Raw genomic sequence first — 25,108 nt, 5'->3', positions numbered from 1 at the left:
CAGGAAGAAGTCTCCCAGACAGAAGTGTCCCAGACAGAAGTGTCCCAGACAGAAGTGTCCCAGACAGAAGTGTCCCAGACAGAAGTGTCCCAGACAGAAGTGTCCCAGACAGAAGTTTCCGGACAGTAGTCCTCCATACGGAAGTTCCCGAGACAGAAGACTCCCAGACAGAAGTCTTCCCGACAGAAGTTTCCGGAAAGTAGTCCTCCATACGGAAGTTGCCGAGACGGAAGACTCCCAGACAGAAGTCTTCCAGACAGAAGACTTCCAGACAGAAGTCTCCCAGACAGAAGTTTCCCAGACAAGTGTCCCAGACAGGAGTCTCTTAGACAGAAGTCTGTCATAAACAAGTGTCCCAGCTAGAAATCTCCCAGACAGTCTTTCAGACAGTAGTCTCCCAGATATAAGACTCCCAGACAGAAGCCTCCCAGTCAGGAGTCTCCTACACAGTAGACTCCAGGATACAAGTTTGGAAATGTAAATGGGCCAAATCGTTCTATGTTTAGATATAACACCAGTATAAACCGATCTCGCAATTATACTTCTTGAGCCTTTAGAAAGCGCATTTCTTAACCGTTTGGCTTAAACTTTGCACAATTACTTCTACTAAGATATCTAACATGTTTAATATGATACGAATCGGTTCAAAACCTGATATAGCTCCTATATAAAACGATCTCCCGATCTGAGCATTTATGGAGCGCACTTCTTATCCGATATGGATGAAAACTTTCCCCTAATAAAGCTGCCATATAAACCGATCTTCAGATTATACCCTTTGAGCCTATAGAGAGCTCACTTCTTATACGATTTAGCACAGTGACTTCTCCTACGACCTCCAGCATAGCTGCGACGTGTGGCCTGGATCGGACCATAACCTGACACAGCTCACTTATAAACCGATGTCCCGATTTTACTTTTTGAGCTCCTGTAGAGTGCAATTCTTATCCGATTTTGGTAAAATTTTGCACAATTACTTTGCAACTTTGATCACCAACATCCAAACCAAATATAGCCTGAATCGATCCATAACCTAATATATTGGGTTGTCCGAAAAGTAATTGCGGATTTTTCATAGAGTCGGCGTTGACAAATTTTTTCACAGCTTGTGACTCTGTAATTGCATTCTTTCTTCTGTCAGTTATCAGCTGCTACTTTTAGCTTGCCTTAAAAAAAATGTCCAAAAAAAGTATACTTGATTAAAGTTCATTCTAAGTTTTATTAAAAATGCATTTACTTTCTTTTAAAAAATCCGCAATTACTTTTTGGGCAACCCAATATATTTTTGTGGAGACTGTATAAGATTCGGCCTGGTTTAAGTGGAGTTGAAGCTTGATTTTGTAGGAAAACTAAGCTTCAAAATTCATTTTTTTTTCTATAGCTCCTTGTAGTTGAGTTTCTGCTATGGAAAACAATCAAATATAAAAAACATCCCGAAATTCCTAAAGTCCTCTTTTAGGACAATAGCAATAACATTAACCATTTCTTTCTTTTTTTGTTCATCATTTAAAAATTTCATAATTTTTAACTATTCCATAACATTTGCATGCTTTCGCTAAGCTTTTTCTTCTCAATTAAATGAAAAACGCTTCTGATCTCTAAAATTTTTTTACTATTACTAAAAGAGAGATATCAAAATTTGACAATTTATAAACAAAAAACAAACCTAACCCCGTTGTATTTTTCAATGTTTCTCTTTGTTCTTTCTATTTTGTCTTTTTACATGTTGTTGTATAAACTGTTTTGAATATCCATGTTAAATAAAAAAAAAAAAAATCAAATGAAAATTCTAAAAATTTTGATAACAAACGCCACAAAACTGTAACAATGTGCATTTTACCACATAAACTCTCAAACACCAAATATTCCTATACATTTTTCAATGTATTAACACTTATTGTCATACACACCCACACATGGACACTAAATTAATATGATTGGATTTCTTTTTGTTGTTTTTTTTTTTCTATGTGTTTGTGTGTTATTGGGTTCCACTTCGATGTTTGATGTTTAATTGATGTTATTGCTGTTGCTGTCCTACTTCACCACAACCACAACCACCACCACCACCAACAACCATACCATCACAATTGAATGATTCTTTTGGTTGGGGGGTGATTTGCTATAACGTGGCACTCATCATGATATCCATTATACCAACTGCACTCAAAAACTCTACAAAACCCAAAACACTTACAAAACTCCCATATTCTGTTACACAACTGCACACACATTACCCTGCCACTACCACTACCACTACCACTGCCACCACACTACAACTGCTCTACCCCACACTGCAATCCACACTCTTTTCGTTTGCTGTAACGAAACTAATCAAAAAAGGTCCACACATCTCTCCAGATATCATAAATGCCCAATATACGGTGGAGACCTTGGTGATGGCTGTTTTAGCGGGCTCCATATTCTCGCTGTTAGTAGGATTCTTTACAGGATATTTCTGTGGTCGTCGCTGTCATAAGGACGAGGATGATAATCTGCCATATCCTGATACGGAATATGAATATTTTGAGCAAAGGCAAAATGTTAATAGGTAAGCAAAAAAAATCTTATTGTTATACCATTATAAAAAAAGTATTGTTATACCATTATGAACTTATTTTAAGAAAAAAGTTTTTGAATGTAGGAAATTTTTCTACAAAATATGTAACCTTTTATTATTTTTGCTTTAGAATTCAAGCTGAACCCAAACTACTGCCTCAAGTCGAAGAGGTAACCTATGCCGAACCGGTTTTGCTACCACAACCACCACCAAAAATGCATTCGCCCAAGAGTACTTTACGCAAGCCCATGCCGCCACATCATGGACCTAACTCCGAAACGTTCTTCCAATTCCAGCCCGATGGTTACAATACCCAACAATCATATCGTTGTCGTGATAATTTTGGTACTTTAAGATCTCATCAAGTTATGGTAAGTGTGAAGTAGGAAAAAAAAAACAAAAAAAAATATGGTAAAAAGCTAAAAAAAAACAGATTTGAACAACTTAGCTGCTAAAACTGGTGAAAACTTTACAATTTAGTGGAAATAAACAGTTTTGCCAAACATAGCCCTAAAAAAATATTTTAAAATTAGCAAATTTTCCCTAAATTTCTACAACATTTTCTATTTCTACAATTTAGTAAAAAGATTTATAGATTAAATATAATTTTCCTTAATTTAAGGAAAAAATTACTTAAGTTTAGTAAAAATATTTTAATATGAAATCCAATTTCAATCAAACTAGACAAACATATTTGAGGCATTTTTGCCTCAATCGAAGATGATTTATGATCCATTTGACATATCCTGCTGGTGATTTTTCTTGGTCGAAAATGAAATCGCGATACAGGAAACCAGTCAAATGCTTCTAGCAACATCACACTTTTTGCTGACTTTTAAATGTTTTTTGCTATACTATTCTTTTGAAGAGAAAGCGTTAAACAATGTTCTAAAGTCGGCCAATATCCGGCAATGGAATCTCAAGAAGATGATTTATTTCAAATACATATTTTTTGTGACCCCTGGCTTTCTTTTTTCATTAAAAAAAACTATCGGTCTGTAAGCTCGTCTCGAACAAAAAATAAACATACTTTTTACATTTTAAGTTCAAATTTGTGGGCATAAACAATTTTCTTAAAATTTAAAAATATGGAAAATTGTGCACCAACTTCAATTAAACCAAGTTTTTTCAATTTAGTAAAAAAAAACTTAATTTTAAGTCCAATTTTACTTAATGTAAGGAAAATTTTCTCCGATTTAGTAAAATATTTGAAAAAATAAGTTCAATTTTAACTAATTTAAAGAAGATTTTTCTCTAATTAGTTTAATGGTAGTAAAGTTAATTTAATTTCAAATCATGTAAAAATAATGTTCTCCAATTAAGTAAAAGATCAATTGAGTTAAAGAAAAATGTTCTCCAAATTAGTGAACATATTCACAAGTTAAACCAATTTTAATTAATTAAAAAATATTAAAGTGTGATCTCTAATGTTTTGGACTAAAAAAACATAAATCTGGTAAAAAAATAGCACATTATTTTGGCAACAAACAATTTTGTCAAATAGTTCCCTTAAAATTTATAAGATTGGATAATTCTTCACCAATTTAAATTAATGTTAAGAAATTTTTTCCAGCTTATTAAAAATTCCGAATTTTAAATCCATTTTTCACTTTTTATACTCTACACAACTACTGTAATACAGGGTATTATAACTTAGTGAATTAGTTTGTAACACCCAGTAGGAAGAAAATAGACCCAGAATGAAAAGAGATAGACCCATTCATAAGTATACCGATCGACTCAGTATCACTTTCTGATTCGATTTAGCTATGTCCGTCTGTCTGTCTGTCCATGTTAATTTGTGTGCAAAGAATAGGTCGCAATTTTTATCTGATCTTCTTCAAACTTGGCAAAAGCATTTTCTTGGGCCCAGAGACGAAGCCTATTGAAATTGGAAAAAATCGGTTCAGATTTAGATATAGCTCCCATATATATTTTGCACAAGGTATTCTCCAATAAGTGTCGTCATTATTGGTGAATTTCATAGAAATCGGTTCATATTTAGATGTAGCTCCCATATATATGTTCATCCGATTTGGACTAAATTTGCAATAATATCGTCATTTGTTAACCGATTCTTACGAAATTTTGCATTAGTTGATTATTTTGTAGGCCTCAATATAACTGGTAAATTTTATTTAAATCAGGTCAGATTTAGATATAACTCTCATATATATGTTCGTCCGATTTGGACTAAATTTGCAATAATATCGTCATTTGTAAACCGATTCTCACGAAATTTTGCATTAGTAATTATTTTGTAGGTCTCAACATAGTTAGTAAATTTTATAGAAATCTGGTCAGATTTAGATATAGCTCTCATATATATGTTTGTCCGATTTGGACTAAAATTGCAATTATATAGTCATTTGTTAACCGATTCTCACAAAATTTTTCATGCGAGATTCTTTTATAAGTCTCAAATTGGTTTCCAAATGACGATATTATTTCAAATTTAGTCCAAATCGGATGAACATATATATGGGAGCTATATCTAAATCTGAACCGATATTGATAAAATTTTGCAGATATATTAAAATCAGTAACAAAACAATCCGTGCCAAATTTTGTGAAGATCGATTGTAAATTGTAGTTACTACGGCCATTTGAGTGCAAATCGGGCGATACATATATATGGGAGCTATAGCTAAATCTGAAGCGATTTTGATAAAATTTTGCATAAATATTAAGATCAGCAAGACAACAATCGGTGCCAAAGTTTGTGCAGATCGGTTGAAAATTTTAGTTACTACGGCCATTTAAGTGCATATATAGCTATATAGCTAAATCTGAACCGATTTTTACCAAAATCAATAGCGCCCGTCCCCGGGCCAAAAAAGTTGTATGTGCAAAATTATGTTATGATTCGACAACAAATACGACCTGCACTTTGATTACAAGAATACATGGACTCACAGACGGACATGGCTAAATCGAATCAGAAAGTGATTCTGAGTCGATCGGTATACTTACCTATGACGCTGAACGTCTGGGTTCAAATCCTGGCGAGACCATCAGAAAAAAAATTTCAGTGGTAGTTTTCCCCTCCTAATGCTGGCAACATTTGTGAGGTACTATGCCATGTAAAACTTCCAAAAAGGTGTCGCACTGCGGCACGCCGTTCGGACTCGGCTATAAAAAGTAGGCCCCTTATCATTGAGCTTAATCTTGAATCGGACGGCATTTGCAAAGCGTGCTAAGTTCTGCCGGGCCGAATCTTATATACCCTCCACCAAGGATCGCATTTGTCAAGTTCTTTTCACGGTATCTCTGTTTAGGAAAACAAAGGATAAAAGAAAAAATTGCTATACTATTGCAGCTATATCGGTCTATAATTGAATTGAATGTTGGAGAACAAACTAAAAGTCTTTGTGTAAAATTTCAGCCAATTCGAATAAGAAGTGCGCCATTTAGGTGCTCTAGAAGTATTAAAATCAGGAGATCGGTTTATATGGGAGCTGCAACAGGCGGGAGAAACCGTTGTACAAAATTTTAGCCAAATCGGATAGTAATTGCGCCCTCTAGTGGCTTAAAAAGTCAAGATCCCAGATCAGTTTAAATGACTGCTATATCAGGTTATGGACCATTTTGAACCATACTTTGCGCAGTTGTTGAAAGTCTTTACGAAACACGTCATGCAAAACTTCAGCGAAATCGGATAGGATCTACGCCCTCTAAAGGCTCAAGAAGTTGAGACCCCAAATCTGTTTGAAGACTGCAATATCAGGTTATGCACCGATTTCACCCATACTTAGCAAAGTTGTTGGAAATCATAACAAAACTCCGCATGCGAAATTTCAAAAAATTTCAAATCGGATAAAAATTGCGCCCTCAAGAAGTCAAGATTCAAGATCGGTTTATATGGCAGCTATATCAAAACATGGACCTACATGGCCCATCTACAATCCCAATCGACCTACACCTATAGGAAGTATTTTAAGCGGCTAGCTTCACTCCTTCGAAAGTTTTCGTGCTTTCGGCAGACAGACGGACGGACATGGCTAGATCGACATACAATGTCATGACAATCAGGAATATATATTCTTTATGGGGTCTGAGACGAATATTTCGTGTAGTTACAAACAGATTGACGAAATTAGTATACTCCCATCCTATGGTGGAGGTTATAAAAATAATATAAAGTTTAACATTTTTCAACTTCAACTACTAAACAAATTGTAAAAAGTATGCAATTCAAAGCAGAAATTGACATTTCTAGAACAAATTTGCCCGTAGGCAATTCAACTGAAGTTGGGTTGCAATCCATAATGATTAGTTTTGAAAGCCTAAAATTGCGAAATCCATATTTCATGCAAGTATTTAGGATTAGTACAAATATTTCAATAATAAATCAAATTAAAAAAAAAAATATTTAATTTTAATTAATTTTGAAAAATATTTCAAAATTAATAAAAATATTTGAATATATAATTCAATTAATTAAATGATTTTTTTTTTATTCAATTTACTAAAAATATTTATCATTTTTTCTTTCCCCATAGGGTGATAACTATCGTCGCGGTGATGGCTTTTCCACCACTCGCAGCGTCAAGAAGGTGAGTACAATAACCTTAACAATTCCCATTTCACCAAACTCACCATATTATCATTAAGTATTAAACTATGTCGTCACTAAATGTTTTTAATTTCAGTTTTCTTTAAATACATGGTTTATTATTTTAGTATTTTTATTTTAATAATTTTTATTATTTTTTTTTTTATATTCTTTTTATTTTTTAACGCCTGTTAATTGTCGTCGATTGGTGTATAATTTGTTTATCCATTTAATTTACATCATATGTGTGGAATAGTAGTTAGATATGATTGATTGTCACATTGTCACACACCACTATATGATTGTCTTGATCATTTTTTGAATCAACTAGATTAAATGTTCAGTGTGTAGTTTTGTCTAACATTTTTAAATAACAATGAAGTAGCATGTGCAATTTTTGTATTATTTTTGATATTAACAAACAACCTGATGAGGATTCATCTTCAACTAACAGAAAACTATACAAAAAAATCATAACTAACCAACCAACGAACTCCCTTAATATCCCTAAACATTTCTCCGATATGACATTTTCAGTCGTTTTTTTTATATTTTGGCCGGGTTATAAAGCTCCTAAAATCACTAAAAACTAATCTCATACACTCCTTTAGAAAAATAAAAAATAATTAAATAAATAAATTAACCAACTTATGTATGTGGTCATCCACAGAACTGAGTGGTCTCAGAAGATGATGCAGGAAACTCTTTAATAAGGCAAAAGTTTACCCCACCTATTACTGTAGGGTACATTCGGAAGTCAGAGAACATATGGACAATGTCATGTAAAACCCTAGAACTGCTCGTGGGTACACATTTTCGGGGAAACTCTTCAACCAACAACCCAGTGAACCAAACGTTCAGAGTTCATTCAAAAGTCTTTATTAAAGTTGGCAAATCCCGCAGAATTCGGATCCGAAGTCCAAAATTCGAAGTAACGACAGATATATTGTGTGGTTCAAGTGTTCTTTGACCGAAGCGTCGGAGAGAAATCTTTTTTTTTCTTCGACACTTCTTATCGAATAATGTCATGTAAAACACTAGAACTGCTCGTGGATACACATTTACGGAGAAACTCTTCAACCAACAACCCAATGAACCAAACGTTCAGAGTTCATTCAAAACTCTTTATTAAAGTTGGCAAATCCCGCAGAATTTGGATCCGAATCCAAAATTCGAAGTAATGACAGATATATTGTGTGGTTCAAGTGTTCTTTGACCGAAGCGTCGGAGAGAAATCTGATTTTTTTCTTCGACACTTTTTATCGAATAATAGCCATAAATAATGGGATATTGTAAAGGGGTTTTAATGAACTCTGAAATAAACTATTGTTGAATTCGGATTATTTTTTTTTTCGACGTATCTTATCGAATTCTGGCCGAATTCCGAATAATGTATCACTAGTGGAATTACAAGCTGTGTTGTTGTTAGCAAGCTCCCTTTGGGGGGAAAAACTCATTCTGGTGGATTAATTCATTATAAATTATGTCCGATGGACTGGCTCCCTTGCTTAGGGTTGCCCAAAAAGTAATTGCGGATTTTTTAAAAGAAAGTAAATGCATTTTTAATAAAACTTAGAATGAACTTTAATCAAATATATAATTGCCATTTTGTTCGATAACCTTTTGCCATCTTCCTGGCAAATTTAGTATTCCACGCTCATAGAACTTCTGGCCTTTATCTGCAAAAAACTAAACCAAGTGCGATTTTATAGCCTCATCATTGCCGAAAGTTTAACAATTTAAGGAGTTCTGCAAAGATCGAAATAAATGGTAGTCTGATGATGCAAGGTCAGGGCTATATGGTGGATGCATCAAAAGTTCCCAGCCAAGCTCACTCAGTTTTTGGTGAGTGACCAAAGATGTGTGCGGTCTAGCGTTGTCCTGGTGGAATAAGACACCTTTACGATTGACCAATTCTGGTCGCTTCTCCTTGATGGCTGTATTCAATTTGTCCAATTGTTGACAGTAAACATCCGAATTAATCGTTTGGTTCCTTGGAAGCAGCTCAAAATATACCACACCCTTCCAATCCCACCAAACAGACAGCATAACCTTCTTTTGGTGGATATCAGCCTTTGAAGTGGTTTGAGCTGGTTCACCATGCTTGGACCATGATCGTTTTCGACTAACGTTGTTGTAAACAATCCATTTTTCTTCTCCAGTTATGATTCGTTTTAAAAACGGATCGAATTCATTGCGTTTAAGGTGCATATCACAAGCGTTGATTCGGTTTGTTAAATGAATTTCTTTCAATGCATGTGCTACCCATATTAAAATTGACGCCAAACAAACAAATGTAAACAAAATATCGCGCACTTATTTTCTAAAGCAAGCTAAAATTAACAGCTGATAACTGACAGAAGAAAGAATGCAATTACAGAGTCACAAGCCGTTGAAAAAATTTGTCAACGCCGACTATATTACTACTATATTACCGACAATTACTTTTTGGGCAACCCAATACCATGGTAGCATTTTTTACACTGAGGGTACTGAGGTATTAACAGCTGATAACTGACAGAAGAAAGAATGCAATTACAGAGTCACAAGCCGTTGAAAAAATTTGTCAACGCCGACTATATTACTACTTTATTACCGACAATTACTTTTTGGGCAACCCAATACCATGGTAGCATTTTTTACACCGAGGGTACCCTCAATAATTATGCCCTACACCACTACAAACAAATGCATTAAGTTATAATACCCTGTACCACGGGTATTATAACTTAGTGCATTTGTTTGTAACACCCAAAAGGAAGAGAGATAGACCCATTGATAAGTATACCGATCGACTCAGAATCACTTTCTGATTCAATTTAGCTATGTCCGTCTGTCTGTCCATGTTTTGTGTACAAACTACAGGTCGCAATTTTCTTTCGATCGTCTTCAAATTTGGTATGGGCATGTTTTTGGGCCTAGAGACGAAGCCTATTGAAATTGGAAAAAAAATCGCTTCAGATTTGGATATAGCTTCCATATATATGTTCGTCCGATTTGTAGTAATAATGCAATAAAATAGTCATTTGTTAACCGATTCTCTTGAAATTTGGTTGTAAGGATTTTCTTATAACTCTCAATATTACTGGAGAATTTCATAAAAATCGGTTCAGATTTGGTTATAGCTCCCATATATATGTTCGTCCGATTTTCAGAAATACAGCAATAAAATGGTCATTTGTTAACCGATTCTCTTGAAATTTTATAGGAAGGATTTTCTCTTGACTTTCAATTTCACTGGTGAATTTCATAAAAATCGGTTCAGATTTGGATATAGCTCCCATATAAATGTTCGTCCGATTTCCAGTAATACAGCAATAAAATGGTCATTTGTTAACCGATTCTCTTGAAATTTGATAGGTAGGATTTTCTCTTGACTTTCAATTTCACTGGAGAATTTCATAAAAATCGGTTCAGATTTGGATATAGCTCCCACATAAATGTTCGTCCGATTTCCAGTAATACAGCAATAAAATTGTCATTTGTCAACCGATTCTCTTGCCATTCGATAGGTAGGATTTTCTCTTGACTTTCAATTTCACTGGTGAATTTCATAAAAATCGGTTCAGATTTGGATATAGCTCCCACATAAATGTTCGTCCGATTTCCAGTAATACAGCAATAAAATGGTCATTTGTTGATCGATTCTCTTGAAATTTGATACGTAGGATTTTCTCTTGACTTTCAATTTCACTGGTGAATTTCATAAAAATCGGTTCAGATTTGGATATAGTTCCCATATAAATGCCAACCGATTTGCAGTAATACGGCAATAAAATGGTCAATTATTAACCGATTCTCTCGAAAATTGACAGGAAAGATTTTCTTATGTGTCTCGATATTACTGGCGAATTTCATAGAATTCGGTTTAGATTTGGATATAGCTCCCATATATATGTTCGTCCGATTTACAGTAATACAGCAATAAAATGGTCATTTGTTAACCGATACTCTCGAAATTTGGCAGGAAGGATTTTCTTATGACTCTCAATGATACTGGTGAATTTCATAGAAATCGGATCAGATTTGGATATAGCTCCCATATAAAGGCCATCCGATTTGCAGTAATACGGCAATAAAATGGTCATTTGTTAACCGATTCTCTTGAAATTTGTAGGTACTGATACTGGTGAATTACATAGAAATCGGAACAGATTTGGATATAGCTCCCATATAAATGTTCGTCCGATTTCCAGTAATACAGCAATAAAATTGTCATTTGTCAACCAATTCTTTCGAAATTTGGCAGGAAGGATTTTCTTATGACTCTCAATGATACTGGTGAATTTCATAGAAATCGGATCAGATTTAAATATAGCTTCCATATAAAGGCCATCCGATTTGCAGTAATACGGCAATAAAATGGTCAATTATTAACCGATTCTCTCGAAAATCTACAGGAAAGATTTTCTTATGTGTCTCGATATTACTGGTGAATTTCATAATCGGTTCAGATTTGGATATAGCTCGCATATATATGTTGGTTCGATTTGGAGTAATACAGCAATAAAATTGTCATTTGTCAACCAATTCTCTCGAAATTTGGCAAGAAGGATTTTCTTATGACTCTCAATATTACTGGTGAATTTCATAAAAATCGGTTCAGATTTGGATATAGCTCCCACATAAATGTTCGTCCGATTTCCAGTAATACAGCAATAAAATGGTCATTTGTCAACCGATTCTCTCGAAAATCGACAGGAAAGATTTTCTTATGTGTCTCGATATTACTGGCGAATTTCATAGAATTCGGTTTAGATTTGGATATAGCTCCCGATTTGCAGTAATACAGCAATAAAAACGTCATTTGTTAACCGATTCTCTCGAAATTTTGCAGGAAGGATTCTCTAATGACTCTCGATATTACTGGTGAATTTCTTTGAAATCTGTTGAGATTTAGGTATAGCTCACATATATATATATCGCCCGATTTTCACTCCTAAACCCACAGCAAGCACATTTATTGACCAATCTTTCAAACATTTTGTACAATGCTTTTCTCGACGAGTTTGACAATATCCCTAAAGTTTGGTCGAAATCGGTTCAGATTTAGATATAGCTCCCATGTATTTGTTCGTCAGATTTTGGATAGTTTGTTGTCATTTGTCAACCGTAGTTATTACATGTTGAACATATTAGATGTGTTCGAAATTTGATACAGGAATTTTAACAATTTATCCGGATACATCCGCCGAGGTCCATCAAATTTGTTTCAGAATTAGGTTCTTTCTTGTTTAAGCGTTACCGCAGACTATTTATCCCAAATTTGAATATCGGATTTGTACTCTACTCTTAAATACCTCTCATTTGACAACCTAGTTGTACGGGTCGGCCTATATGTCCGGGAGATGGACGCAAACTTAAGACAATCTAGCCGTCCGTTTTTTCCGGTGAAATCACGCAACAGGAATTTTTGCCGAGACCGTACAAATCGTATTTTGCAATCGATTTTCGTTTTGATTTATGAATTTGATTGCTGAAAAAATTTACAATGTCTTTGCCGCAGAAAGTTATCTCGTTTTCAAATGGCAGATATTCTTACTTGATTTGATTTGGGCCCACATAAAACGCATTCGCACATGATTCACTGAAATTTAGCACAATGAGCTCTGCAAGGTCCTCCGACGTTCCTGACGAATACGATTCAGATCGGAGCTTATTTGGACATACAGCCGAACCCGCTTAATTGAAAACAGCAAAATGAGGAAAATTTGTTTCAATTAAGCGAAGTTGAAGTGTATCTCTTTCAGTAAAATTTAGATTTCAATTAGCCGAGATATAACTGTACCCCCATATAGATCGATCTCCCTATCGAAGGTGTTTCACTCTTAAATGGCATATTTATAATCAAATTTTGATGAGATTTGCCACTGTGAATTATGTTAAAAACCCCTACACATGCTTTCCATGTATTGTGCTGATTGGACCATGTGTGGATATATTGTAGGTTAGGTTTAAAGAGGGTGCGGATATTAATCCGCCCCATGCCACTATGGACATACACCTAAGCCAGTAATCGGCTTGTTGTGCGCGCCAGACCTCTGCATTTATATTCTACGCCTCTGTATCCAGTTATATCTTCTTGCTGCGCAGTACTTGTTCGGCGTATCTCATCACGACACCTCTTAGTGGTGAAGTTTTTACATGACTGTCATACCAAATGGTACAGTACCTCCCAGGTGTCGCTGGCATTAGGAGGTGATAACCACCGCTGAAAATTTTTATGATGTTCTCGCAAGGATTCGAACCCAGGCGTTCGGCGTCATAGGCGGACATCCTAACCTCTACGCTACGGAAGCCTCCGCAACCTCTAGCTTCTCATAAATGCTTTTGCTAGAAGAGCATTTGCCCATTCTATGCAGGTATTTTCGGAAGTAACCATTGCCTGCCAAAATCTGCGTAACATAATAGTTGACGTCCAACTTTCTTGCCATCTCTAGATTGTCTCCTCTAGTATGGCCCGTGTCTCACTCTGTCCATTCTGGTAATTGCAACTCGCGTTGTAAAGCCTGGTGCTCTCCATGGCCTGTAGGTCTATCGGCACTATTTGGGCTATTACAAAGGCTGCGAGCTCCGCCACTGTCTGTTGGGATGATATGACCCTAAGAGCTGCTGTCTTCAGTTTCGAGGGCAGGGGTTTCACTCGGCATGCTGTCTGCAATGTCTGGCCCCATATTTCGCTCCCATAGAGGAAGATGCCTTTGCATGCTTCCATTAAGAGTTTGCGCCTGCTTGCGTCGACTAAGTTGCAAGGCTATCCTAGCGGACTTTGTTGCCATGTGCCGGATTTGGTCTGTACAGGTTGGCTTTGTATTCAATCGCATCCCTAGATATTTGACCCATTTCTTGGTCTTCATCAGTACTTTGTCTATGTGCATTAGAGTGTCCAAAAAAAACAAAAACTATTTTTTTTTTTTTTGAAACGCATACCCCCTACTATAGAATGGGGGTACACTAATTTCATCATTCTGTTTGTAACACCTCGAAATATGCCTCCAAGACCCCATTAAGTATATATGATCAAGTATATTCATTAGGATCAATACGATCTAGCCATGTCCGTCCGTCTGTCTGTCGAAAACACTCTAACTTTCGAAGGAGTAAAGCTAGGCGCTTGAAATTTTGCACAAACACTTTCTATTAGTGTAGGTCGGTTGGAATTGTTAATGGGCTACATTGGTCCATGTTTTGATATAGCTGCAATATAAACCGATTTTGGATCTTGACTTCTTGAGCTTCTAGAGGGCGCAGTTCCTATCCACTATTCCAACAATTTTGCTAAGTTTGGTTCAAATCGTTTCATATCCTGATAAAGCTGCCATATAAACCGATCTCCAGATTAGACTTCTTGAGCTTCTAGAGGGCGCAATTCCTTTCCAACAACTGCTCCAAGTGTGGTCTGAATCGGCTGATAACCTGATATAGCCGCCATGTAAAACGATCTCCCGATAAGACTTCTTGGGATTCTAGAGGGCGCAATTCTTATCCGATTTGGCTGAAATTTTGCACATGTCGTTTTGGTATGACTTCTAACAACTGTGTCAAGTTTGGTTTAAATCAGTTCTTATCCTGACATAGCTGCCATATAAACCGATCTTGGGTCTTGACTTCTTGAGCCTCTAGAGGGCGCAATTCTTATCCGACTTGGTTGAAATTTTGCACATGTTGTTATAGTTTGACCTTCAACAATTGTGCCAAGTACGGTCTAATTCAGACCATAACCCGATATAACCGCCATATAAACCGATCTCCCGATAAGACTTCTTGGGATTCTAGAGGGCTCAATTCTTATCCTATATGGTTGAAATTGTGCACATGTCCTTTAGGTAAGACTTCCTACAATCGTTCGAAGTATGGTTCAAATCGGTTGATAACCTGTTACAGCTGCCTTACAAACCATTCTCCCAATTTGATTTTCTCCGCCTCTAGAGGGCGCAATTCTTATCCGATTTGGCTGAAATTTTGCACTTGTCGTTTTGAATTGACCTTCAACAATTGGGCCAAATATGGTCTAAATCAGTCCATAACCAGTCCATATAGCCGCCATATAAACCGATTTCCCGATTAGATTTCTTTGGCTTCTATGTGGCTCAATTCTTATCCAATACGGTTGAAACTTTGCCCATGTCCTTTAGGTATCACTTCCAACAATCGTTCGAAGTATGGTTCAAATCGTTTGATAACCTGTTATAGCTGCCATATAAACCATTCTCCCAATTTGATTTTCTGAGCCTCTAGAGGGCGCAATTATCACTCGATTTGCTTGAAATTTTGTAGGTGGTGTTTTTGTATGATTTCTAACAGCCATAAATAGTACGGTCCTTATCGGTCCCTAACTTGATATAGCTCATATATATTTGAAAAAGCTATTCAAAAAACTTGCCAAATGCGATCCATGCGAACTTAGTGCGATTTTATTTGTTTCCTTATAATCCCGAAATCTTATGACAATCGGTTGACGATAACACTTGCCCCAACGACGAAAATGGAGGGTAGGCATTACTCTATTTGCAAAAAACCATATCTCCGTTACAGGATGGCACGGTCTAATGCGCATATCTACTTACACTGAGATTTTTGTCTCGTTAGCAGCAGCAACTTTGTCTTCAGCATCACAAGTTGCAACTGTGGGAGTGGTAGATTGCACTCTGCGCCTTTTGTGTCTCTTGCTGTGATGACTGCAGCTATGTCATCAGCATATCCTACTAGAAAGGTTCCGTGTGGCATTTCTGCTCGCGATATTTCATCATAACTGGCATTCCAAAGATCCGATTTAAGTATAGAGCCTTGCATCACTCCTGATGTGACCTCATATTCACTCGCTCTTAAGAGTTATAGATAAGAATCCTGTTAATCAAGTTACTTCTCATTATTCTCATCAGATACGCTGGTTTATTAAAGTTCTCTCTGAGTGCTTAGAGGACGTTGGACCTTATGAGGCTATTGAAGGCATTCTTCACATCCAGTGTGGCCAAGAGGACAATCGGCCTAGAGTAGTGGTTCTTTTGCCTAGCCGCCTCTACTATCTCCACCACAACTCTGAAAGCTCCGATCGTGGACATTCTTCCTGTAAGCCATATTATCTCACTGGCAGTCAACACATTCGCCACAAGCTAGGCTTGGCGAATAAAAATTTAAGAACGGCGATATTTTCTAAGAAAAAAAAAAACTGTTTTTTTGCCTGCATGGTGTTGGCTACAAATTTGTTTCTGTAAATATTTTTCCAGGGTAAATGGGCTCCCATAATGTAGGGGTTTTCCGTTTATGTAATTTTTGTCTCTAAACTTTTCTCCACCAATCTTCTCTAAAAGAAAAAATACACCAATCGATTTGATAACAAATTCAAGAAAACTTAAAACGAAAAGTTTTTAAACAAACTGTAAATATTTTTCTAAATTTTATATAAACTTAATTTTTATATTTGTTTTTATTATTTTTTATTTTATTTTATTTTATTTTTTTTTTGTTCATTTATTATTTGTTTCATTTGAAAGAAAACGAAAACTTTGAAACACGAAAAAGAAGAAGATGAAGACAAAGAACAACCATAAGATCCAAACCAAAATACAGCTCTATACTATCTTTCTACTTTTTCTTACCTGTTTTCCTTTTTCTTCCCCCTTAGGTTTACCTTTGAGACGGGAGTGGGGCGGCTGAAACCAGTCAGGGATTAATTACCCAAAATATGGTAAATAAATGTTGTTTTGTTTCTTTTGGCTTCAATTTTTGTTCCATTTTTCTGTTATCGTTAGTTTGGTTACTTTGTTAATTCATTTTTGAAAAGAGAACACATATTTTATTATGTTTTTATTTTTTTGAAAAGAAAATGCAAAAGAGTTTGTTTGAAAATGCCTTTTTTATGAAAAATTTTTCTTAAAACTTTTTTTTTGGAATTCGAAAAAAATCAGCTAATCAATCATTCAGTGTTTGTAAATAATCCCAAAAATTTCAACTTCAATTCAAATCTCAAAATTCGTTCAGCATTCATTTTTCTTTGCACACTCATAGCAACTGTTTGCGTTAGTTTGAAAAACAAAATAAAAAGACGTTTGCCATTTGTTTGTTTTTTTTTTATATTTTTGCTAAAGTTTTTTTGGCTTTTTTTTCAAACCAAAATCGCCTACAAGGTCTAAACAATTAAAAGTTGGTATGATTTTTTCTAAAGGCTTTAGGAGCAAAATTTACCAGCCCTTACTACCAGAAAAAAATGCGGTACACTATCTTGTTTTTGTTTTAAATATATATTTTTTTTATATATAGAAAGAAATCGCCAATCAGCCATCCCGCATCCCCCTTTTATGCATTTAAATTAAAAAAATTATTTTATATTTAAAAATAAGAGAATTAAAACTATAGCTTGTTACTTTTTTTAAGAACAAAAACAATCACCTCTTTGCATAATGTCATTACTTAACCTGCATTTATCTCCCCCCCTCAATGCTGTGATTGCCAACGTGCCCATAATTGAAAATATTTCCCATGGTTCTTACTAAAAGAGTTGTTTTTTTTTAATGTTTCTTTTTTTAAGCTTTTGCTTTATTTTCACTTTAATTTTAATTTCATGCTTCATTCATGTCCTTGTGTGGCATTCACAATCCCCTATCTCCTTCTATTGAACTCTTCGCCTTACCCACTTTGGCCCATACTAATTAGGATCTTAAAACTTCTCTCAAACTCATTCACTTATTCACTCACTCACCCACCCAATACATACACAAATGCATCCTTATTTGATGTGCGTTAGAATAAAAAAAAAACACAAAAATCTCTACACGCATTCAAAACTAAAAGCTTTCACATTTTATAAATTTTCTCTTTTCTCTTTTTATAAATTTCATACGTGCATTGCATACATCTTTCATTAGCAAAACATTTAATTCTCATATCACATAGAAGACCTCCTACACAAGCATCAAAACTTTTAAGATTGAAACAAAAACCATGGGAAAATATTATATTATTCATTATAAGCGAAATAGTTTCAGTGAGAACATATATACTCGAATTATTAAACGGCCAAGGGTTTTATAAAGGAGATTTTGTGGTATATATACACAGCCAAACGGCTGAATGAGGTTTAAAGAAATTGCCTTCAATCAAAAAAAAATTCCGAGACAAGCGACGAATATATATGAAAATTAATTTTTCCTAAAGAAAAGCCATGCAAATGAGGAATTAACTTTCAATAAAAGAAGAAGAAGCATAAACACAGCATATTGTTGTTGCTTTATTTCTAAAGCATTCATTATGGGTGTGAGTGCGCAAAGCCATAGGTGGGAGTATTAGTGGTGAGAGTAAGAGAAGCAACTGGTAGATGTGCGAGAGAAAGAGTATCACTATTAAGGTGAGGATGTTGTGCGGATGTGTAGGTCAGGCAATTACTTAAGGCTAGGCTTTGGCTTGAGGGGCATTTGCATTTTGTTGTTGTTGTATGTTTATATTTTGCGAGCAAGTACAACAAGACAAACATGGAAATAAATTGTTTTTGGTTTTATATATGTTTTTTAGTCACACCATTAATTTGTACATCATATGTAAGATGACGAGGAGTGGGGATAAACAAATTGAGAGAATAGTATGATGCGAATAATGATATGAAGAGAAAAACATAGATCAGATGAGAAAAAAACAAATTTCACTACATAAGCAAGAAGGAAAGAATGCTAATGTTTGTTGCTTTGTGTTTTTGTATATTATATATAACTAGCCGAACCGGGCCCGCTCCTTTAACTTCTTTAACTCTCTAATATCTTCGCCCTGAATGCTGATATCGAATTCGTGCCATTGTAACCTATGACGCTGAACTTGGACCCAAATTTTAATACCATATTCGGTTTTTGGTCTCCAATACCTTTAATTTGATACCCTCATTGTGCCCATCGCACCACTTTAGGATATGGGTGGCGTTTTTGGAGTAAGGGGGAGGGTGCGCCTCCACCCGATATCTAATAATTATATAGCCTATGTTTCCTTTCAGACAAACGTACACAATCAGTGAAAATTTTGGGAAAATCGGTTCAGGGGTAGCGTGACCCCCTATACTTCGATCTGATTTTGTATGCCAGATTCGAAATCTACTCCCAAATACCTTTCATTTGATCCTCATATTGAAATGAACGTCTAATATGTCTGTTTGGGGGTGTTTTGGGGTTGGAGCGACACGATGGGTACTCAAATTTTAATACCATACTCGTATTCCACTCTCCAATATCTTTCATTTGATACCTATATTGTCCCGATCGGTCTGCTTTTGATTTTGGGATGTGTTTTTGCCATAAGGGAGAGGGTCCTTCCAGACAAACGTACACAATCAGTGAAAATTTTAAGAAAATCGGTTCAGCCAAGTATCATATAGTCATAATGGGTCTAATGGCGTTTTTTAGGGGTGGCGTGACCCCCTATACTTTGATCTGATTTTGTATGCCAGATTCGAAATCTACTCCCGAATATCTTTCATTTGAGCCCCTTATTGAAATGAACGTCTAATATGTCTGTTTGGGGGAGTTCTAGGGTTGGGGCGGCCCGATGGGTACATAGACTAAAATTTTAATACCATACCCGTATTCTACTCTCCAATATCTTTCATTTGATACCTATATTGTCCCGATCGGTCCGCTTTTGATTTTGGGTTGTGGTTTTGACATAAGGGGGAGGGTCCGCCCCCCTTCCGATATCTATGTTTCCTTCCAGACCAACTTACACAATAAGCGAAAATTTCACGAAAATCGGTTCTGCCGTTTTCAGTCTATACGGAACAAACAAACCGAGTTTTTTTTCAATACCAATCCCCTTAGTTGGTTCAGGTCTCGGATTGTGTCTCCACCAAAGCGCCGGCATCTGTTAGACGCGAAAGCCGGGCAATGACAAAGGAAATGCTCCAACGTCTCATCATCTTCCCCGCATGCCCTACACATGCTATCACTTGCCGCACCGATTTTACATAAGTGATACGAATAGCTATACTGACCTCCTTCTTGCTTCCTTTCAGTAATAACCTTGTCTTCTCACGATCTGGATCCCCCCATAGGATTTTCACCGTCCTATCGACCGTTTCGCTGTTCCACAATGTTCCAGGCGCATTCGTCGCCCACTCCCTTAACTCGGACTGCGTCAACCCGAAACGCTTCGGGTTACCAAGTTTATTGACGACTGTCTCTGGCCTTTACCGCTAAATCGTCAGCCCTTCCATTTCCCCTTACTCCGTTATGGCCCGGCACCCAAACGATGCGGATTTTGCCATCCTCAGAGAAGACGTTAATCTCCTGCAAAACTGTTCGTGACTCTACCGTCCTGGTGATTAGGTGCGATGTGACCGTGCCGTGTATGTTGGATATGTCATTTGGACAATCACTCCCGTGTACAAGGAACTCCGGACAATGAGCTGATTCATTTTGTGTTTTGACGATGATGTGATTCACTTACGACACGACATAGGTTTTATGTTACCGTGACGTGTATGTAATGGGATAAATAGGTGGGACGCCTAAAGGACGTTCGTTAGAATGTTGTCTTGAAAGGGTTCAGCGTCGCGATTCACACTCGACGTGCCAAAGACACTAAGAGACCACGATGTGTAAGTAAGCGGATAGATATAACGATTAATTTCTCCCATATATGAGAGAGGCCGGACTAAAAGTTGGTTACTATGGTTTCGGAGACAGCTGGTTTTACGTACCGGATTGAACCGATGGAGTCCTTCATCAGCAAGGACTGCCCCCTCAGTGTACAACACACTGCTACAACAAAAAAAACAACTTAACCGTGCCGTGTAGGTGGGGCCACGTATAGGACACGCTGGCCTCAGTGGTTTCAAGATACGCCATTTTCCTGAAAGCCTATGTCCTCCTCTACAAGTTTCTACAACATTTTTTACCGTTCAGATCAACAGATAAAATTGTAGACTTATTTCCAATTTTTTCGCCCACTGTGCGATGTCATCAATATGTGTCTTTTTCTATGATTTTGTCTTAGGTGTCATTTTGGGTTTTTTTATAAAAAAAAAAAATATTTTAGAACTATATTTCATATTCAATCATGTATTCTTCATCTCATCTTCATAACTAACCACTGTCAACTATTCATGGCATGACTCATCTCATTTCAAATCTTGAAGTATTTTAACAACGATACCAAACCTGACCACTCCCTCATACGCGTACTGAAAGAAAATTAGAATTTATGTTGAATTTTGTTAAAAATATTGAACACATTGAATTGGCCAAATTTTGAAATTTAGAAAGCATGCTAAGGTTAAATTGCCAACCTTTATAAGGATGCTGAATCCAAAAGAGATTACAAATATTTTTGATTAGACTAAAAAAAAATCCCTAGCATGACCCCAATGCATACTTAAGAAAAATTAAGATAAACTAAATTTTTTGTTAAAAAATGATTTTGAAAAAAAACTAATTTTAATTTATTAATCTTTTAGATAAAAAAAAATCCATAACATTCTCATTCATGGCCATAATCACACAAATCATTTGCATTTTCATTATATTTCAGATATAAAGAACAATTTTTTTTTATTATTTTATAGAAAAAAGAAAGAAAAAAAGCAAACACTGCAATTATTTATGTTAAAACAAAAAATATTTTTTTTCATTCCTTTTATATATATTTTTTTGTGCAAATATAAAACGCTCCAACAACTATGAAAAAAAAAAATTCAATAATTTGTACAACAAAATCAAATTTAACAACAATCAACAAAACCAAAAAAAAAAAAAAAATACAAACTGAAATCACCTCAAACAAAAAACCCAAATTCAGGCTGTTAACACAAATACACGTAATAGAAGTCTTGGTCGTTTAAGAAGGCAGCCGCCCCGTCATGGTATTGGTAAGTTTTACTTGCTTAAGTTCCTTTTTGTACACCTTCTCTTTTTCCTTCACTCTGTTTTAGACTAACTCTTTCCAACACTAATACACTTGTTGCTTAACACTTTTGAAGAGAATGATCGAAAGAAAAACCACCTACCTAGACAAATTTGTTAAAAAAACAATCATTATTTTAAAGATTTTCAAATTTTTCCCATTTTCCTATAAAATTATATGAGTGTGTATTATTTTGTTTCTGTTAAATTTGTACGCCTCCCTTTGTCTAAATGTTCTTCTGTTTTCCCAATTTCTTCCTTAGATTCTCTGTTTAAATTGCACCTTCATCTTGTTCCTAAGGCACCTGAGTTTATCTCCCCTCAACCCTTATTAACTCACATATTTTCTATTTTTTTTTTTCCCAATTATCCTTGAGTTTTAACGAAAATTTTCTTAATGTTCCTTGGATTTATGTGCTATGTTGAATGGTGCATGTTGCAACATGAATGTACATGCATACATATGTCATTGATGTAAACGTTTCATTTGTTTAAAACAAAAAACAATATTTCATAACATATACGAAGTCATAAATTTACAATTTTTCATAAGAATATGGGCCTGTTGCAACATGCATTGTAAATTCTGAAAAAAAAGAAACAGAAATTTATAAACAGTTCAAAAAATGTTCTAAAGTTCAATCACATTGGGCGCCAGTTTTTAAATATTTTCACTAAACCACTCTCAACAGCCACCTGTAGGGCAAAGTGTAGACACACGCACACAAACATGCAACACTGACACAAGTTGTCAATCATCAAAGTTTAACTAAATCTCTTGCTCCTCTACAATCGAAAACTAAGTATTCGGCTGTTTTTATACCTTCCACCATCGGATTCCGTTTGTAACACCTGGAAATATTCATCTAAGACTCCATAAACTGTATATATTTTTGATCGTCATGACCTTTTAAGGCGTTCGGTCCATGTTTTCATAAAACTGCCATATAAACCGATCTCGCATTTTAACTTCCTTAGAAGTGCCCCTAGAGGGCGCACTTCTTACCAGATTTGGTTAAATTTTCCCACGTTGTTGAAGTTGTTTTTCTAACAGTGTGTTGTACACTGACACGGCAGCCCTTGCATATGAAGAAATCCATCGGGTCAATTTGGTATGTATAACCTTATTCGACTTCAAATAACTGTGCCAAAAATGGTCTACATCAGTTCATAATCTCATATAGCTGCCATATAAACCTATATCGAATCTTGACATCTTGAGCCTCTAGAGGGCGCAATTCTTATTCGGTATGGCTGAGGTGTTCTGTTTTAACTAACCAACATGTAAAAGCGTGCTAAATTCTGCCGGGCCGAATCTTTGGAACCCACCATGGATTCTGCTTAAAATTTATACAAAATAAATTTAGTCGAAGGGCATAATGGTTGCCCAAAAAGTAATTGCGGATTTTTTAAAAGATAGTAAATGAATTTTTAATAAAACTTCGAATGAACTTTAATCAAATATACTTTTTTACACTTGTTTTCTAAAGCAAGCTAAAAGTAACAGCTGATAACTGACAGAAGAAAGAATGCAATTACAGAGTCACAAGCTGTGAAAAAATTTGTCAACGCCGACTATATGAAAAATCCGCAATTACTTTTTGGGCAACCCAAAAAAAATTAAAGCTTCTTCACCCAGAGAAAAAAATTGGTTGAGGCAATAAAACTGTTTTCTGATTGTACGAACCGAAGAAGGATGTTCATGAGACCGGTTTACATGGACCAATATCTATAGACTGATTTGGACCGTATTTGGACACAGATGTGGGAAGTCGTAATAGGACACCGCACGCAAAAATTCAGCCAAATCGGACAAAAATTGCGGCTTGTAAGGACTCAAGAGGTTAAATCGGGAGATCGGTTTATATGGGAGCTATATCAGATTATGCACCGATTCGGACCGTACTTGGCACAGTCGTTTAAAGTCTTGACAGAACACTACATTCAACATTTCAGCTAAATCGGACAAAAATTGCTCAAGAATTCAAATCGGGAGATCGGTTTACATGGGATCTATATCAGGTTCTATACCGATTTAGACCGTACTTTATACAGTTATTGGAAGTCATAAAAGAGCATTACTTGCAAAATTTCAGCCAAATCGAACAAAAATTGCGGCTTCCAAGGGCTCAAGAATTCAAATCGCGAGATCGGTTAATATGGAAGCCATATCAGATTATAGACCGATTCAGGCTGTATTTAGCACAGTTGTCGGAGGTCTTAACAGAACACTAAATGCAAAATTTCAGCTAAATCAGACAAAAATTGCGGCTTGCAAAGTCTCAAGAAATCAAATCTGAAGATCGGTTTATATGGAAGCTATATCTAAATCTGAACCGATATAGCCCATTCGCAATCCCCCATCGACCTACATCAATATAAAGTATATGTGGAAAATTTCAAGCGGCTAACTTTACCGCTATGATTTTTTCGATACACGGACGGACGGAGGTGGCTAAATCGACTCAGAACGTCGAGACGATCAAGAATATATATACTTTATGTGGTCTCAGACGAATATTTCGAGGCGTTACAAATGGAAGGACTAGATTAGTTTACCCCCATCCTTTGGTGGTGGGTATAATAACTGTGCCAAATCGGTTCATAGCGATATAAAGCTGACATATAAACCGATCTTGGATCTTGACTTTTTGAGCCCCTAGAGGGCGCAATTCTAATCCAATTTTGCTGAAATTTCCCGTAAGGTGTTGAATTTTGACTTCCAATAACTGTGCCGAAAGTGATTCAAAACTGTTTATATTCTGATATAGTTCCCATATAAACCGATCTCTGATCTTGACTTCTTGAGCCCCTAGAGGGCGCATCTCTAATCTGATTTGGCTGAAATTTTCCGAAGGTTGTTTCAATTTAAATTCCAATAAATGTGCCGAGAATATTTCAAAACAGTTCATATCCTGATATTGCTCCCATATAAACCGATCCCAGATCTTGACTTCTTGAGCCCCTAGAGGGCGCATATATAATCTGATTTGGCTGAAATTTTGCGGAAGGTGTTTTATTTTGAATTCCAATAAATGTGTCGAGAACGGTCTAAATCAGATCATGTCCTGATATAGCTCTCATATAAACCGATCTTGGATCTTCACTTCTTAAGAC

At 35.9% G+C, this 25,108-nt stretch overlaps 1 protein-coding gene across 1 annotated transcript in view; it reads left to right on the top strand.

Moving 5' to 3' along the window:
* Positions 1-25,108, top strand: part of LOC106084977 (semaphorin-1A) — a 1,175,174-nt gene that overhangs the window by 1,137,290 nt on the left and 12,776 nt on the right. The window contains exons 17-20 of the mRNA XM_059365678.1: positions 2,344-2,551; positions 2,691-2,931; positions 7,063-7,116; positions 21,888-21,957. Coding sequence (XP_059221661.1) covers positions 2,344-2,551; positions 2,691-2,931; positions 7,063-7,116; positions 21,888-21,957 — 573 coding nt within the window. The remainder of the gene's footprint in view (positions 1-2,343; positions 2,552-2,690; positions 2,932-7,062; positions 7,117-21,887; positions 21,958-25,108) is intronic.

Source organism: Stomoxys calcitrans, chromosome 3 (genome assembly GCF_963082655.1).
Source record: "Stomoxys calcitrans chromosome 3, idStoCalc2.1, whole genome shotgun sequence".
NCBI classification, from domain to species: domain Eukaryota; kingdom Metazoa; phylum Arthropoda; class Insecta; order Diptera; family Muscidae; genus Stomoxys; species Stomoxys calcitrans.
The sequence above is the reverse complement of the archived record's forward strand: the minus strand, read 5'-3'. Positions and strand labels throughout refer to the sequence as shown.